General features: G+C 43.6%; 1 protein-coding gene across 1 annotated transcript in view; it reads left to right on the forward strand.

Annotated features, from left to right (window-relative positions):
* The first annotated feature begins 646 nt into the window (after nt 1-646).
* Nucleotides 647-16,742, forward strand: part of LOC142656099 (guanylate-binding protein 6-like) — a 30,606-nt gene continuing 14,510 nt past the window's right edge. The window contains exons 1-10 of the mRNA XM_075830970.1: nt 647-734; nt 5,874-6,072; nt 10,120-10,250; nt 10,330-10,439; nt 12,367-12,560; nt 12,932-13,180; nt 14,516-14,793; nt 15,195-15,407; nt 16,284-16,365; nt 16,559-16,742. The exon at nt 16,559-16,742 is cut by the window's right edge and continues 152 nt beyond it. Of these exons, the coding sequence (XP_075687085.1) occupies nt 5,880-6,072; nt 10,120-10,250; nt 10,330-10,439; nt 12,367-12,560; nt 12,932-13,180; nt 14,516-14,793; nt 15,195-15,407; nt 16,284-16,365; nt 16,559-16,742 (1,634 nt within the window). The 5' untranslated portion in view covers nt 647-734; nt 5,874-5,879. The remainder of the gene's footprint in view (nt 735-5,873; nt 6,073-10,119; nt 10,251-10,329; nt 10,440-12,366; nt 12,561-12,931; nt 13,181-14,515; nt 14,794-15,194; nt 15,408-16,283; nt 16,366-16,558) is intronic.

Genomic DNA, 16,742 nt, shown 5'->3' on the forward strand with positions numbered 1-16,742 from the left:
TTATGGGGCAGAGTTATGGGACATAGTCTTGGGACAGAGTCATGGGGCAGTGTCTTGGGGCAGTCATGGTGCAGAGACTTGGGGCAGGATTATGGGCAGTCATGGGGCAGAGGTCTGGGTGGAGTCTTGGGGTAGAGATATGAGACAGAGTCATGGGCACGAGGCCTGGGCAGAGTCCTGGGACAGACGCCTGGTCAGAGTCATTGGGCAGTATCTTGGGACAGTGTCTTGGGGCAGAGTCCTAAGTCAGTGATATAGGGTAGAATTTTTAGGCAGATGCATGGGACAGAGTCCTGGGCAGTGTCTTGAGGCAGAGTTATGGAGCAAAGTCATAGGGCAGGATTATCGGGGCAAAGTCACGAGGTAGAAGGCTGAGCAGAATTTTGGAGCACGGTTATGGGGCAGAGTCTTGGGGTTCGATTATCGTTCAGAGTCATGAGGAAGAAGTATGAGCAGAATCTTTGGGGCAGGATTATGGAGCCCAGTGATAGGGAAGAGGTCTGGGTAAAGTCTTGGGGCAGGGTTATGAGGCAGAGTCATGATACTGTGGGTTAATGTTCACCGCCTTCTTGTCCTGCCCTGATATTACAGTTTCTAGCTCACGTTTCCTTGATTGCAATAATGATGCCTTTCACTTTCATTTTGTCTGAGATCTGTTTTATAATTTTCACTGAGCTCCGACAGAGGGAAGTCCTGGTGGATCTTGAAGCAAAACAAAGCGCTAAAACACGAAGGTGAGAAGTTGCTTCTTCTAGGACTTTGACTTTAATGTAAGTTCTCTGTCTGTGACATTTTTAATGCTTTAAATACCTTAAAGGGGTTGTCCAGTTTATATTTATTTGTAGAATATGAAGTCATACAGTTTTCTAATATACGCGTTCTGCTCACAAATCCATCTTCTACTAGTGAAGTATTTCTATCTCTTCACAGTAGAATTGTATAGTCCACCCATCAGTCCTGTGTAATGCCTCTATGTGACTAAACATGACATCAGTCATGTGACATCACCCCCCACACATCATGTGACATCACCCCCCACACATCATGTGACATCACCCCCCACACATCATGTGACATCACCCCCCACACATCATGTGACATCACCCCCCACACATCATGTGACATCACCCCCACACATTATGTGACATCACACTCACACATCATGTGACATCACCCACACATCATGTATCACCCCCCACATCATGTGACAACACCCCCACACAACATGTGGCATAACCCCCCACATCATGTGACATCAGCCCCACACACCATCTATCACCCCCCACATCATGTGACATCACCCCCACACACCATGTGGCATAACCCCCAACACATCATGTGATATCACCCCCCACATCATGTGACATCACCCCCACACACCATGTGGTATAACCCCCCACACATCATGTGATATCAGCCCCCCACATATCATGTGACCCCTAGCATTCAGTCAGCAATAGGGTTACATGACATGCCTGTGTTACGGTCACATAGAGGACACATCCATGTGCTTCGAAAATAGGAGTAATGGTGAAATAATGATGAACACCGTCACTGTGCGTGTATGTACTTGTATAAAATGTCTGCCTGTCTCTAGGGGATGTCATGCTGTTAATAAAGTTAAATATTGAAAACAGACACACACAGGGGAAACCAGGAGAAGAATGGGGGAGCTACCCAAGAACCCTACAAAGGACCAGGGGAGATCCATTGTGTGTGGAAGAAAGACGTTTCAGACATCATTATAGGAAAGGGTTCTTTACAGTTAGAGCAGTCAAACTATGGAATGTCCTACCCCAGGAGGTAGTGATGGCAGATACTATGTCCGCATTTAAAACAAGTCTAGATGCCTATTTATTTACGAATGGCATTGAGAGTTATAATTAAACCAGCAATAAATGGCAGGTAATTTATTAAGAAAGGTTGAACACAAAGGTTGTGTCTTTTTTCGACCTATAAAACTATGTAACTGATTATGTAACTATGTGACTATGTAAGTATGTGACTATGTGACTATGTAACTATGTGACTATGTGACTATGTGGCTATGTGACTATGTAACTATATAACTATGTGACTATGTAACTATGTAACTATGTAACTATAAGACTATGTAACTATGTGACTATGTGACTACTTGACTATGTGACTGCGTAACTATGTGACTATATAACTAGGTAACTATGCAACTATGTGACTGGCCTAACTACCGCTGTAGTAGTCACAGTGGCTGCAATGGGGCACCCGTGCCCGGAGGCTCCGCTTGCAGCCACTATGGCTGCTATTGCGGGAGCGACGCCACATTCGGACACAGATACTATTGAATGCTATAACAGATCAGGGAGGTATCTCTTTGCTCTGCCATAGGCTAACCATACCTCTCAACCGTCCCGGATTCAGCGGGACTGTCCCGGATTTCGGGCGGTGTCCCGCTGTCTTGAGCGGCCAGGTGTATGTCCCGCTGTCAACTATATCTGCGTCCTCAGGACGCAGATACAGTTGAACCCAATTCTGAAGCAGGGAACCATCAGCTCCCTGCTTCAGAATTAGTTCAGAGAGGAGAAGCAGAAGGAGCTCCGGAGGAAGCGCTAAGGAATCCCCAGGCACAGAGCTACTTTAAGCGCTGTGCTCTGGCAAGCCCTTGACGTTACTGTCCATATATGGATAGTGACGTCAGTGGCTACTCTTTGAGCAGAATCCCCGTTGCCGATGATCTGGCCAGGGATTCCGATCCTAGAGGAAACCCCTGAGGTCATTGTCCATATATGGACATTGACGTCAGGGGCTCCTCGTGGAGCAGAATCCCCGGCCAGAGTCGGCAACGGGGATTCCGCTAAAGGAGTAGCCACTGACGTCACTGTCCATATACGGAGAGTGAAACCAAGGCTTCCCTCTAGAAGTGAAATATCTGGCCTATGCTCTGGCTGGAGATTCCGCTCCTAGAGGGAGTCCCGATGGCGCTATCTACACGGGGTGGCGCTATTTTCAAGGGGGTGTTGCACTATCTAGATAGACACTGTGGCACTATATAGGGGCACTATCTACATGGGCACTGCGTCATGATCTACAAGGGCACTGGCACTAGGGGCAGCTAAGGGGGCATTATACTGCATTAGGACATATAGGTGGCATTATACCCTATGGGGCAGCTATAAGGCATTATGCTGTATGGGGGCAGCTTTGGGGGCATTATAATGTATAGGGCAGTTATGGGGCATTATACTGTATGGGGCAGCTAGGGGGGTATTACACTGTATGGGGCAGCAATGGGGGCATTATCTTGCATAGGGGCAGCTATGGGGCATTATGCTGCATGGGGGAATTTGCTTTGGCATTATAATGTATGGGGGCATATGTGTGGGCATTTTACTGTATGGGGGCATCTGTGTGGGCATTATACTGTATGGGGGCAACTATGTGGGCATTATACTGTATGGGGGAATCTGTGTTGGTTTTATACTGTATGAGGGCATCTATGGGTCAGTATACAGTATGGTGGCAGCTGTGGGGGCATTATACTGTGTGGGGGCAGCTATTTGGTATTATACTGTGTGGGAGGCACTATGGGACCATGATACTGCGTGGGCTGAGCCGGTGTATGGGTGGGGATTGGAGGTGTGACTTAAAACAAAAAAGATACCAAATGCAAAGTCTTAGGCCGGACAGATCGTGTACAACACATGAGGGATCAGGAGTTACATATGGAGGAAAGCCATTTCCATTATTTCTACAGAAAGGATTATTTACAGTAAGAGGATTAAAAATGCAATTCCATCTATCACTTTGTGATATATCAAACAAGATATACAAGTCAGAGAGGTGAAGATCTGGATCCCCACTATTCTGAAGAACAAAGGGTTGCGTCCTGGTCCTCAGTAGAGGGATTGACTTGAGTGACACTGACCAGTGCTTTCACTCACAACCCCCAAAACCATTCAAAACTAAAAATGGAGCAGATCGTTTTATTCCAATGGTGTGAACAGGGACAATCACTGAAAGAAAGTTCAGACATTGTTCAACGCTGTTGCAAGAAATTAACCCAATTGTGCCTGTGAGGTCAGGGGAGAATAATGGTCCGTTAATGTTCGGATGTGGGTTTGGACGCCGGGTGGGGGGGGGGGGGGGGGGTTGGGTAGCCAGCTATGGATTTGAATGTTGGGCATTTGTCTTTTTTATATAATTATACAAAATATCTTCCAGTTTTCGCTTTTTATTGGAGCTGATCTCAGCCGCTTATATGAAATTTACTGGAGATTGTGTGTTTTTTTTTTTTAAATGCAACACAATTTTGCAGAACTAGTTGTGTCTGAAGAGTTCACAGAGCAGTTTCACTTCTCATCTTAATATATTTTTTTTAGAAAAACTCTTACACAACGTTTATAAGGCGACATAAAAGCCTGAGAAAGTGAAGAAATCAGAGAGTGCGCCTCTCTGCGGCCCCCGTACGATATAAAGACAGCTACACAACTGCCCCTCAGGTTCAGAAATGGAAGCTCTGGAGTCCGGATATAGTCATTGGCCGATGCAGCAACGAGGGGACGTCCGACATATACGGCGTATATAGGCAGGACTAGAGATGTTACCTGCAGGTGGAGGACGACATATTACATGAAAAATACACAAGTACCATAGGGCCCCCTCCCAGCCGCTGCCCCTAGGAAAACACAATTTCCAAATATATTAAATTTTTGAATCTTTTGCTAGAAAATCTTCTCAAACTGTAAATGACAATATACCGAATATACTTCAGGGCCGGACAAAACAACGTAAAATATCCGCCTTTCCTCGTGCATAAGGGTGCCGTTCTCTTGGTGAAGTTGTTCTCCTTGATCTGCTTTAATTTACAAAGCACAAGGGAGAATGTGGAAAATAAATATGGGAAAAAAAGAAAATATCTTGTTCCAATGATTGCAGAGCTATAAGGGGTTGAAGTTCTAACCTTCTGTGAGAAAAGAATCTCTGCCTGTATCCCTATGACAACACTTCCTGCCTCGGGCAGCTTATTGTTATCATGCTCATAACCACCAATAGAGTTTTTTTGTTTTTTTTTAAATCTTTGGCAGAAATATTACAGCTGTATTCTGACTGTTTGCTCTCGGTCCAGTGCCCCTATGATAATACTGAGCTGGCAGTGCAGGTTACAAAGGAGCTTTTCTCACAGGAGGACTCCATTATGTATATAGTATAACCTCATTAATAACTATGTCGTGTTGGGGTCGAATGAAGCCTGGATTTGAGAAACACCAATTTAGATACCTCACCTGTAGACGACATGTTCCTTAGCCTCACTATCATCCCCGGAGACTATGGCAGCGGACCCCGGAGACTATGGCAGCGGACCCCGGAGACTATGGCAGCGGACCCCAGAGACTATGGCAGTGGACCCCGGAGACTATGGCAGCGGACCCCGGAGACTATGGCAGCGGACCCCGGAGACTATGGCAGCGGACCCCGGAGACTATGGCAGCGGACCCCGGAGACTATGGCAGCGGACCCCGGAGACTATGGCAGCAGACCCCGGAGACTATAGCAGCAGAACCCGGAGACTATGGCAGCGGACTTTGAGTTTTAGGCCTCATGCACACGACCGTGCCCGCAATCACGATTGCGGGCACGGCCGGCCGCCGACTGACAGCCGCATTTTCGGGCCGTGCTCCCATACGAAGTATGGGAGCACGGCCCGCAAAATGCAAAAGAACGGACATGTTCCATAATTTCCGTAACATTTCCACGGCACTGACACCCTTCCGTAGTGCTACGAAAAGGTGTCCGTGTTCAATGAAAGCGAATGGGTCCAACTGAGGTTTTTTACGGTTGTGTGCATGGGGCCTTAATCTGGAATATATAACAAAAATTGATCTTGACATTTGCAGGTCATCATGGCTCCAATCCCAAAGATATCCGAACCCATATGTCTGATCGAGAATCCTGGAGACAAACCGTCATCTGTAAATGAAGAAGCCAAGAAGGTTCTGGAGAATATTTCGCAGCCACTGGTTGTGGTGTCCATTGTAGGGCCGTACCGGTCCGGGAAATCCTATCTACTGAACAAACTCTCTGGAGAATCAGAAGGTAAGAGGAGCGTCAATGTCTCAGAGGTCAGGGGTTATGTATGATGTCTATGGCCACCATGGAAGTAGAGGTTTGAGATATTCTCATTTAACTCAACCATTGAATCTATTTATTCCCTGACTCATATCAATAATAATCAGATTTAACGATCGGATTAAATAATCAAATTACTTAATGTGTTCCAAAATGTGTTGGGGTATTGGCAGATCCTGGCCCATTCTAAGTAAAATAATTGAATATTTTTGCTCAGACAACTAAGAGAAGAAACTTTTTGAATACGTCACTTGCATGTAACATCTCAATGTATCACGTAGCCGCCATATTGGAATTATACATGTGTAGGGATCTTGTGACTGTCTAGTCATGCTCATCAGTAACTTTCTAATGATGTAGAGATTATAGGTTCAATGTATTAACAGGGTTGTAAATATTTTTAAGCTAAAGTAATAAAGTATAGACTGAGATGTCATCCCTGTTAGGAGAGACGTAGATTGAACGCCATGAATCTCCCCAGGCACCTTGCTTACCAGATCTGGATTATTATTATGTGTCTGTAAACTAAGCCAACATGCAGGTAGCAATCTAAAAAATCTCACATTAGAGACATGACAAAGGCTGAGCCCCCCAATGATCTACGTCCCTCTTCGTGACTCCACTGAAGCAGCGCACAAGTCCTCACCACATTGTCCACAGTCATAACTGATATACTCGGAGGCACAGCTATAGTGGGTGTGAGGGTAGCAGTGGCACCAGGTTCATGAGGGGACCCAAAGGCTTCTCTTCTACACATAAGAAGATACTGGTATTAGAAATGGCACATGGTAGGGGGACCTCGGTACAGATTTAGTGTTGGTCTGCCACTGCCCCCATCTCTTTGTCTTGCCTATCATGCACTTGCAGATCTTTCTCCTCTGTGAGTATTTGTGTCAGGTTATATATATAGTTGAATAGGTTTCAATGTCTTGGTTTATTTAGTAGCAAACCCTGCACATAGCAAAAAGACGGTACCACCAGCTGACCACAATGGTTCCGAGACTGAACCAAATACCATCAAACTCAAACTAAACTTTGTGAATTTCTACAGAGTTACCGTCTCCACAACTCAACCAGCAGAGTTGTTGTTAACAAGTGTAGGAGCAGCTCATAGAGCACAACCTCCAAAAACAGAAAGACCAGAGCTGGTAGAACATCAACCGGCATAGGGCCAAATGTTTGACCTTCATCATTCACAATAACAACATTGACCTCCATTTTCTATCTCTGTCAAGCTGTCCACACTCTGTCCATGCGGCTTCCTGCACATACAGAGGACATTGGCTTGGATTTTCATAAAACAAACAAAAGTCAATAGGTCGGCACTACTCACAGGCTTCGCTTTATCTTAGGAGCGGATATGTCTGGGGGGGTGTTTATATAACAGGTAATGGTGGTGCTCAGCTCAAGAATAAGTATCTACCTATCCATCAATCCAAAGAAGAAGCGGCAACTCACTATACTGCATAAAAATCCTTTTTATTTCTGCTCATAAAATGTCCATAGACAAGGTGTGAGGGAGGATCAATGGCGTAGCTAGCGGGGGTGGAGGGGGGCAGGGTGGCGGTGGTCCCGGGCCCGTCGTTCAGCCCCAGCAGACCTGCTCAGAAGAGAGAAGGCCTGCATTTATACAGGACGGTGCAGGGACGGGATTAACGTGAGTATTTTCATTTATTTTTCCACTTAAAAGTGTGAGTGGCATTATCTACGTGGGGGGCGCTATATAAGGGACCCAATCTACAGGGGAGGCTGTATGTAGGGCACTATCTAGAGCGGGGCTATATGTGGGGCACTATCTACAGGGGGATCTAGTTGTAGAGCGCTATCTACAGGGAGGGCTATATGTAGGGCTGTATGTGGGTACCACCTACAGGGGAATCTATGGGGTCACTATCTATAGGGGGCTCTATGGGGGCCCTATCTACAGGGAGCACTGTGTGTTTGTGTTTGTGTGTGTGTGGGACACAGTGTATGGTGCTATTATAATTAGAGGTGCAGTGTATGGTGCTATTATATTTAGGGCGTTGAGTGCGGCACCATGAAAATTTTATCTTCGTTTATAGGTGCAGAAATGTTTGAAAATGAGAAGCCGAAGACATCTGAGCGGCAAACTGCAGAAATGTGCTGTGGCCGGGAGAAGTCGTCATAGAGGTCTGAACCAGATAGAGAAGAAAAGAGAATAATTACAACTAGAATCTGAGACGTCAACGGTGAGTCACTTAAAGGGGTTTTCCCACGAGGGACATTTATGACATATCCACAGGATATGTCATAAATGTTAGATAGATGCAGAGGTGGGACCCGCATCTATCTGACATTTATGACATATCCTGTGGATGTCATAAATGTCCCTTGTGGGAAAACCCCTTTAATGTAAATGTTTATTCTGCCTCTAATCCACACTGTAGTCACTGTATGATCTGCAGCGAGATGATGGGTGGTATTTGTTTTTGTGAAACAACATCTCCCAGCATATACTTACTATTGTTTGGGCCGTGCTGGGAGCTGTAGTTTTACGCCGTACAAACCTATACAGCAGGGTTTGCACTTAATTGAGCTGTATTTGTGCTGGTATTGTATATATGTACTGAGCTTCGTTCTGGTGCTGTATATATGTACTGAGCTCCGTTCTGGTGCTGTAGTTATGTACTGAGCTTTGTTCTGGTGCTGTATATATGTACTGAGCTTGGTTTTGGTGTTGTATATATGTACTAACCTTTGTTCTGGTGCTGTATATATGTATTGAGCTTTGTTCTGGTGCTTTATATATGTAATGAGCTTTGTTCTGGTGTTGTATATATTTATTGAGCTTAGTTCTGGTGTTTTATATATGTACTGAGTATGGTTCCGGTGCTGTATATATGTACTGAGCTTGGTTTTATATGTTATATATATGTACTGAGCTTGGTTACGGTGCTGTATAAATGTGCTGAGCTTAGTTCTGGTGTTGTGCATATGTACTGATCTTTGTTCTGGTGTTGTATATATGTATTGGGCTTGGTTATGGTGTTGTATATATGTACTGAGCTTTGTTCTGTTGCTGTATATATGTATTGAGCTTGGTTCTGGTGTTGTATTAATATACTGATCTTGGTTCTGGTGTTGTATATATGTACTGAGTTTTGTTCTGGTGCTGTATATATGTACTGGGCTTGGTTCTGGTGTCATATATATGTTCTGATTTTAGTTTTGATGCTGTATATATGTACTGAGCTTTGTTCTGGTGATGTATATATGTACTGGGCTTGGTTCTGGTGTCATATATATGTTCTGATTTTAGTTTTGATGCTGTATATATGTACTAATCTTGGTTCTGGTGCTGTATATATGTACTGAGCTTGGTTTTGGTGTTGTATATATGTATTGAGCCTGGTTCTGGTGCTGTATTTAAATACTGAGTTTTGAGTGTTGTTCTGGGGCTGTGTATATGTACTGGCTGGTATATACAGAGATGGTAGGGGTTATATACAGGGATGATGGGAGTTATATACAGGGATGATGAGGGTTCTATACAAAGATGATGTGGGTTATAAACAAGGATGATTGCTGGTATATACAGGGATGATGGGGGTTATATACAGGGATGATGGCTGGTATATAATTAGAATGCACCTCTTCAGTTGTAAACATGTGTAAGGGGGGCCCACTGGATTGGGGCCCACTCATATATGTTTTGCCTCCCCTGTGCTAAACCCCTAGCTACGGCTCTGGGGAGGATGATCCCAGCGGGCAACAGCCTATTTCGTGTAACAACACTTCCTCTGGCCTGTTCACCAGGTGATCGGGCCAGAAGAAGTGTTGTTACACGAAACAGGCTGTTGCTCGCTGGGATCATCCTCCCTCACCCATTGTTTATGGACATTTTATGAGCAGAAATAAAAAGGATTTTTATGTAGGATGGTGAGCTGCCGCTTTTTCTTTTATGCTTTTCTTTGGATTGATGAATTTTTCTATATGAGTTTAGGCTTTATCAGATAGACAGCGTAATGTACATGGTGTCTACTCCATCTGTAGGTGGCTTCTCTTTAGGACATACATTAAGTGCAAATACAAAAGGCATCTGGATGCAATGTATCCCTCATCCTAAGAAAAGTGGCCACACGCTCATCCTGCTGGACACAGAAGGGATTGGAGATGTGGGGAAGGTAAGTCAGGACAATCTTCTATCTGGGAACTTTTCCTGGAAGCTTCACTATTGTCATTTACATACACAATGTCTTTCAGGCCAACCAGCAGAATGACTGTATGATCCTGTCCCTGGCCATGCTCATGAGCAGTGCTGTCATCTATAACAGTAAGGCTACTATAGACCAAGATGCTGTGAAGAAACTGTAGTATCCTTCCAGGTGTAAGATCATGATGACTATCAGGTGTTGGGTGTCAAGCTACAACGTAGACGACAGAAAAGAGCTGGAGTCCGGCTCTTGAATATTAGCTGCATTCAAATACTAGTTAAAGCAGCTGTCACCACATTATAAGCGCCCTCTCTCCTACATAATGTGATCGGCACTGTAATGTAGATAACAGTGGTCCTAGTAATAAAGAGGCTGTCACCACATTATAAGCGCCCTCTCTCCTACATAATGTGATCGGCACTGTAATGTAGATAACAGTGGTCCTAGTAATAAAGAGGCTGTCACCACATTATAAGCGCCCTCTCTCCTACATAATGTGATCGGCGCTGTAATGTAGATAACAGTGGTCCTAGTAATAAAGAGGCTGTCACCAGATTATAAGTGCCCTGTCTCCTACATAATGTGATCAGTGCTGTAATGTAGATAGCAGTGGTCCTAGTAATAAAGAGGCTGTCACCAGAGTATGTGTCCTGTCTTCTATATAATGTGATCGGCGCTGTAATGTAGGTAACAGTGGTCCTAGTAATAAAGAGGCTGTCACCAGATTATAAGTGTCCTGTCTCCCACATAATGTGATCAGTGCTGTAATGTAGATAACAGTGGTCCTAGTAATAAAGAGGCTGTCACCACATTATAAGTGTCCTGTCTCCTACATAATGTGATCAGCGCTGTAATGTAGATAACAGTGGTCCTAGTAATAAAGAGGCTGTCACCACATTATAAGTGTCCTGTCTCCTACATAATGTGATCGGCGCTGTAATATAGATAACAGTGGTCCTAGTAATAAAGAGGCTGTCACCAGATTATAAGTGCCCTGTCTCCTACATAATGTGATTGGCGCTATAATGTAGATAACAGTGGTCCTAGTAATAAAGAGGCTGTCACCAGATTATATGTGTCCTGTCTCCCACATAATGTGATCAGCGCTGTAATATAGATAACAGTGGTCCTAGTAATAAAGAGGCTCTGTCACCAGATTATAAGTGCCCTATTTCCTACATAATATGATCGGCGCTGTAATGTAGATTACAGCAGTGTTTTTTATTTAGAAAAATTAGCAATTTTGACCAAGTTATAAACAATTTTAGATTTATGATAATGAATTTCTTAATGCCCAACTGGGTGTTTTTTAGCTTTTGACCAAGTGGGCATTGTGGAGAGAAGTGTATGACGCTGACCAATCAGTTAACAATCAGTGACCAATCAGCATCATACACTTCTCTCCATCCATGTACTCAGACATCGTGATCTTGCGAGATCACGCTGTGCTGTCACTTACTCACACATTAACTTTACTGAAGTGTCTTGAGAGTGAATAGACGACACCTCCAGCCAGGATGCGATGTCTATTCCCAATCCCGACACTTCGCTAACGTTTGTGTGGGACTTAATGACAGCACAGCGTGATCTCGATGTGCTGTGTGGGTAATCACTCACCTTGAATGGTTATAAACCCGGCACAACTCTAGATAATTCTATATAGTGGTGGTGCTGGATGGCTGTCACCTGGTCTCAGTGGCTTCTTTGAACATTCTGAGTTATCAAGTTGAAAAGTTAAAAAAAATTACACAAAAAAATCAACTGTTTGGGTTGGGGTCATTCTTCTGAGTTACCAGACTCTTTTTTACAAATTCTATAGATTTATAAATATTAAAAAACCATGCTATCCGGGCTTCGCCAGCCACTGCACAGGAGAACAGCTCCAAAACTTTTTGTATTTTTCACCTGTAATATCTGTTTCCATATGGCGGCTCTGCAGACGGGCAGCAGCCGATCTCTTAAGGTATTTCCATATTTGGTTCTTGAAAATATAAATCCAAAACTTTTTCCTTATTCTTCAAACCACATGTGAAATGTTTGCCTGAACTTCGCTCATTTCACAATTCTCCTTAAAATAATAACCCAGCACCATGACGGGTGTCCACCGGTTCATCACAGAGACAGTTTCCAAGCAGAACGATCAAGATGTACAGACGGACGACGATCACATGCTGCCACTATTGGTTTGGACTCTACGAGATGCCACCCTCAAATTAGAGATAAATGGTCGACCCGCCACTGCCGATGAGTACCTGGAAAACTCCCTGAAGGATATAACTCGTGAGTATCACCATTGACATCTTATCGAGCTACAATTGCTACAAATATTTCCTGACCAAAGTTCTTGTTATCCTCGGCAGACAGAACCATGGAGCTCTGAGAGGAGATTCCTCATTTAGTAGAACAGAAGCGACCTCTTACATTATACTACAGCAAACAAATAATGGAGCAATTTCTCATAGTATCCGATCCCTGTAATATAATTGTTACTGTGGGAAACTGCTCCACACATTTTTACAGATAATTCCCATTGGACACCATAGTTTTGTTTGTTGGAGGCAGAACATTGTTTTTTACATAAAATTCCTGTTTTGGGTGACACGTACAGCAATATATATTCTTACTGTATTTCTGACCTCCTTATATTATAGCTGTAAAAACCCCGAGGACCCAAGAACAAAATAGAGCCCGAGAAACAATCCGAAATTTTTTTCCCAAGAGAAAATGCTTCGTGTTTGATTTTCCATCATCAGACAAAGAGATTCTGGGAACAATGGACCACGTGTCTGAGACGAAGCTTCAATCAACATTTGTAGAGGAGACCAAAGTCTTCTATGAGTTTATTCTACGGGAAGTTCCACCAAAAAGACTGAAAGGAGGAGCGGTCGTAACTGGATCCAGTGAGTTTGGGGTTGGCCAATCTGGCACCAAAACGGGGTTATCCTGAATGATATGACCATGTTGGTCTATAAATCTGAACATTGAACCCAATTCAGCTCTCTCTTATTAACATGATACCATGTCTCGTCCTTTGGTTATTAGATATTTTACTTATATTACAAAAGGGTTGTCAGAGAATTAATAACTACCGTATTTTTCGGACTATAAGATGCACCCATGTTTTAGACAACAAAAAATTGGAAAAAATTTCATTTTTTACTACTTTTACTAGTTTTATAAAAGCAAAAACTATTTGTTAAAAGAAATCATTTGTTCTGTTTCACCGCATTCTGAGAGGCATTTTTTGGTAAATACGATTTTTTTATCACTTTTTATTTTATTCCTTTTTTTTATTTTTTACATTGTGGTTGGGGAAAAAATGGGAAAAAGATTTTTTTTTAACTTTTAATATTTTTTTTACACTCCTGAAAATGTATCGGGCGTTTTTTTTTTTTTACACATTTTATTAGTTCCCCTAGGGTACTTGAAATAACGATCATTAGATTGCTGGTACAATACACTGCAATACATGGATGAGTTACGGAAACAGCGTAACTCACCGAGCTACGCTGTTTCCGTAACTCCCATAGTATTGAATGGCAGTCACGGAAGCAGCGTAGCTCAGCGAGCACTCGGCTGTTTCCATAACTCCCGACCACCTAACCAGGAAGTGGCCGGGAGACTTCGGAGCGAGTAAGAAAGAATGGGCTTAGGGGGCCCCGTTCTAGAGATAGGTGCGGGCCCCAGAGGTGGGACTCACATCTATCTGACGTTTATGGCATATCCTGTGGATATGTCATAAATATGCTTAATGGGAAAACCCTATAAATGCCACGGTCGGTATTGACCACAGCAGTTAACTAGTTAAAAGGCCAGGAACAGCACCATCGCTTTTTCTGGGTGTTAGAGCAGCTTGTCAGCTGTAAAACATGGCTGACACCTGCAGAGTATGGAGCGAGATCAGCGCGTGAGCCCGCTTCGCTCCAAACATTATCCCCTCCCAGCTCAATGTAGCGCCGGCACATCATGGGTCAGGAAGGGGTTAAGTAAGGAGCGGTCAGGGTGCCCGGCGCTGCTGGGTCCCTTGACTGCCGACTATAAGACGCAGGGACTTTTTAGCAAGATTTTTTCTTGCTAAAAACTGCGTCTTATAGTCCGAAAAATACGGTATTTAGGTTTATCTGGAAACAAAAAATTGAAGTTCGTCCCGTTGCAGCAGATATCGTTGTCATACTCTATGATATTTACATCCACATTGACCTGTATACATAAGGTTTTCCCCTTTTTCTTTACAGGATTTGCGCACCTTCTCCAGTCGTACATTGATGTTGTTAAAAGGCAGGATATTGTTTTTCTAGAAAGTTCTATGTCAGACATGTTCACCAATGAAAACAGAAAAGTGATGAACAGATCTACTGAGGTTTATGGAAACAAGATGTCTACCCAAAATGTGAACAGCCATCAAGAATTCCAGCAGATCCACGAGGCCGCAGTAGAGGAGGCCGTGCAAGGATTTAACAAGTTGTATATCAAACATGAAAAGAGTCAAGAAGAATATCGGGACGAGCTCATGGTACAGGCCGCTCCCATATAGCCTACAATCTTGTTTCAGTTAAAAATCGGCATCAAGATAATGTTCCTTCCAAATGCAATTCTGGCAGATCCTTCATTTACATTGCGTGCCCAATGTTGAAGTCAGAGCGTGAGTGAGCCCCAGGCAAAACCGGGCAGATGTCGGAGATCACTGGGCTTGGGGGGCTATATGGGTAAATATGCTCTGTAGCCCAAGGGCCCACATATACCTGGGGCCGAACCTGGGAGCACATAGCAATGGCAGATCTTCCAGCAGCAACAATGTGGAAATCTTAATGTGTCGCCAGTTTCTCCCGTTTTCTCTTTCTATTCTATAGTAAAGTTGACAATTTATAATGAATGCAAAAAAAATATAGTGATTTTTTTTTTTCTTGTGAGCAGGCTGACTTACTGAAGAAAAAAGATGAAATCTGGAAAATGTGTGAAGATTCTTCCCTGCAGAGATGTAATGACGTCCTGGGACAGCTGAAGAGTAAACTAGACCGAAATCTCAAGGAGAACAAATATCACGTCCCCGGAGGACACGAGGCGTTTATTACCGACAAGAACCTAATAATACAGGAATATACCCAAACACGAGACAAAGGGGTCAAGGTACGAGTAAGGCTCCTCCGACATTGTTTCTATGTTCATGAGAATTGCTTTTTCTCGGATGTCTTCTTGGTGCGGGGAGTAGCATGGTGGCTCAGCGGTGTTGCTGCCTTCCAGCACTGGGGCCAGAGTTTCCATCCAACCTGGAAAGGATCTGTAGGGAGATTATATATTTTTCCTGTAGCCCAACACATTTACTATAATTTATGGAAAAAATTGGCGTTACCTATAGTGGAAATCTATGCCAATTTATTTCTGGTGTAGACTTCAGTTTATGGCGCATGGAAAATCTAAGATGCACCAAATTTATTAAGAGACGTGTGCCTCTAAATGAATATGGTGCATCTTACCGAACGGCTACTGCTTAAAGTGTAACTAAACATTTAACAAACTTCTGACCTGTCATAGTGAGATATAATAGTGACATGTCAGAAGTTTGGATCGGTGGGGGGGGGGGGGTCCGAGCACTGAGACCCCCACCAATCGCTAGAACGAAGCAGCTGAAGGTCTCGTGTGATCGCTCGGCTGCTTTGTGTCTGTTCGGCTTTCTCTGGAAATAAATGTATCGGAGGATGGACTCAATATAAAGTCTATGCGCCCGCACTCCGATACATCGGCTTTCCGGAAAAAGCTGAACAGAAACTAAGAGACTGAGCGCTCACATGGGCGCTTCTGCCACTTCGTTTGAGCGATTGGTGGGGGTCTCAGTGCTAGGACCCCACCAATCAAAACTTCTGACATGCCACTATTACATGTCACTATGACATGTCAGACGTTTGTTGAACGTTTAGTTCCACTTTAAGGACAATTTATTTTTTTACAATATTTGTACACATTTTATAAGAAATGAAGCTAACATTTTGCTCCACTTTTGTAAAGGCTGAAGACCTCCTCAAAGAATTTTTGAGCTCATTAGAAGTTATAGAAAAAGTCATCTTAAAGACGGACCAAGATATGTCAGGTGAGGAAATGTCCCCTGGAAACACAAAACATGGTGCCAGTATTACAAAAGTTCTACTATCCAATCACTCTTCAGAAAGTGGATCTTAGGCCGGTCCCATTGATTGTACCGGCTCTTATTACCAACATTAGAAGTAATTATCACGTCACTTCTTGCCCATCCTGTAATTGATTATTATTCTGCCTCCTTTCAGCTACCAAATCCAAGATCTACAAAGTGACCGATCGATTTGATACCGAACAACTCACCAACTATATAAAGAGTTACCAGTTACCTCATGAGTCCTTCAATCGTGTTCTCATCCAGCTCTTTGGTTTTGCCGGCCATGGGAAGTCCTCCTTTGTAAATTCCTGCCTGTTTGCCTTGAGCAGTAACAG

The sequence above is a fragment of the Rhinoderma darwinii genome, chromosome 6 (assembly GCF_050947455.1).
Source record: "Rhinoderma darwinii isolate aRhiDar2 chromosome 6, aRhiDar2.hap1, whole genome shotgun sequence".
NCBI classification, from domain to species: domain Eukaryota; kingdom Metazoa; phylum Chordata; class Amphibia; order Anura; family Rhinodermatidae; genus Rhinoderma; species Rhinoderma darwinii.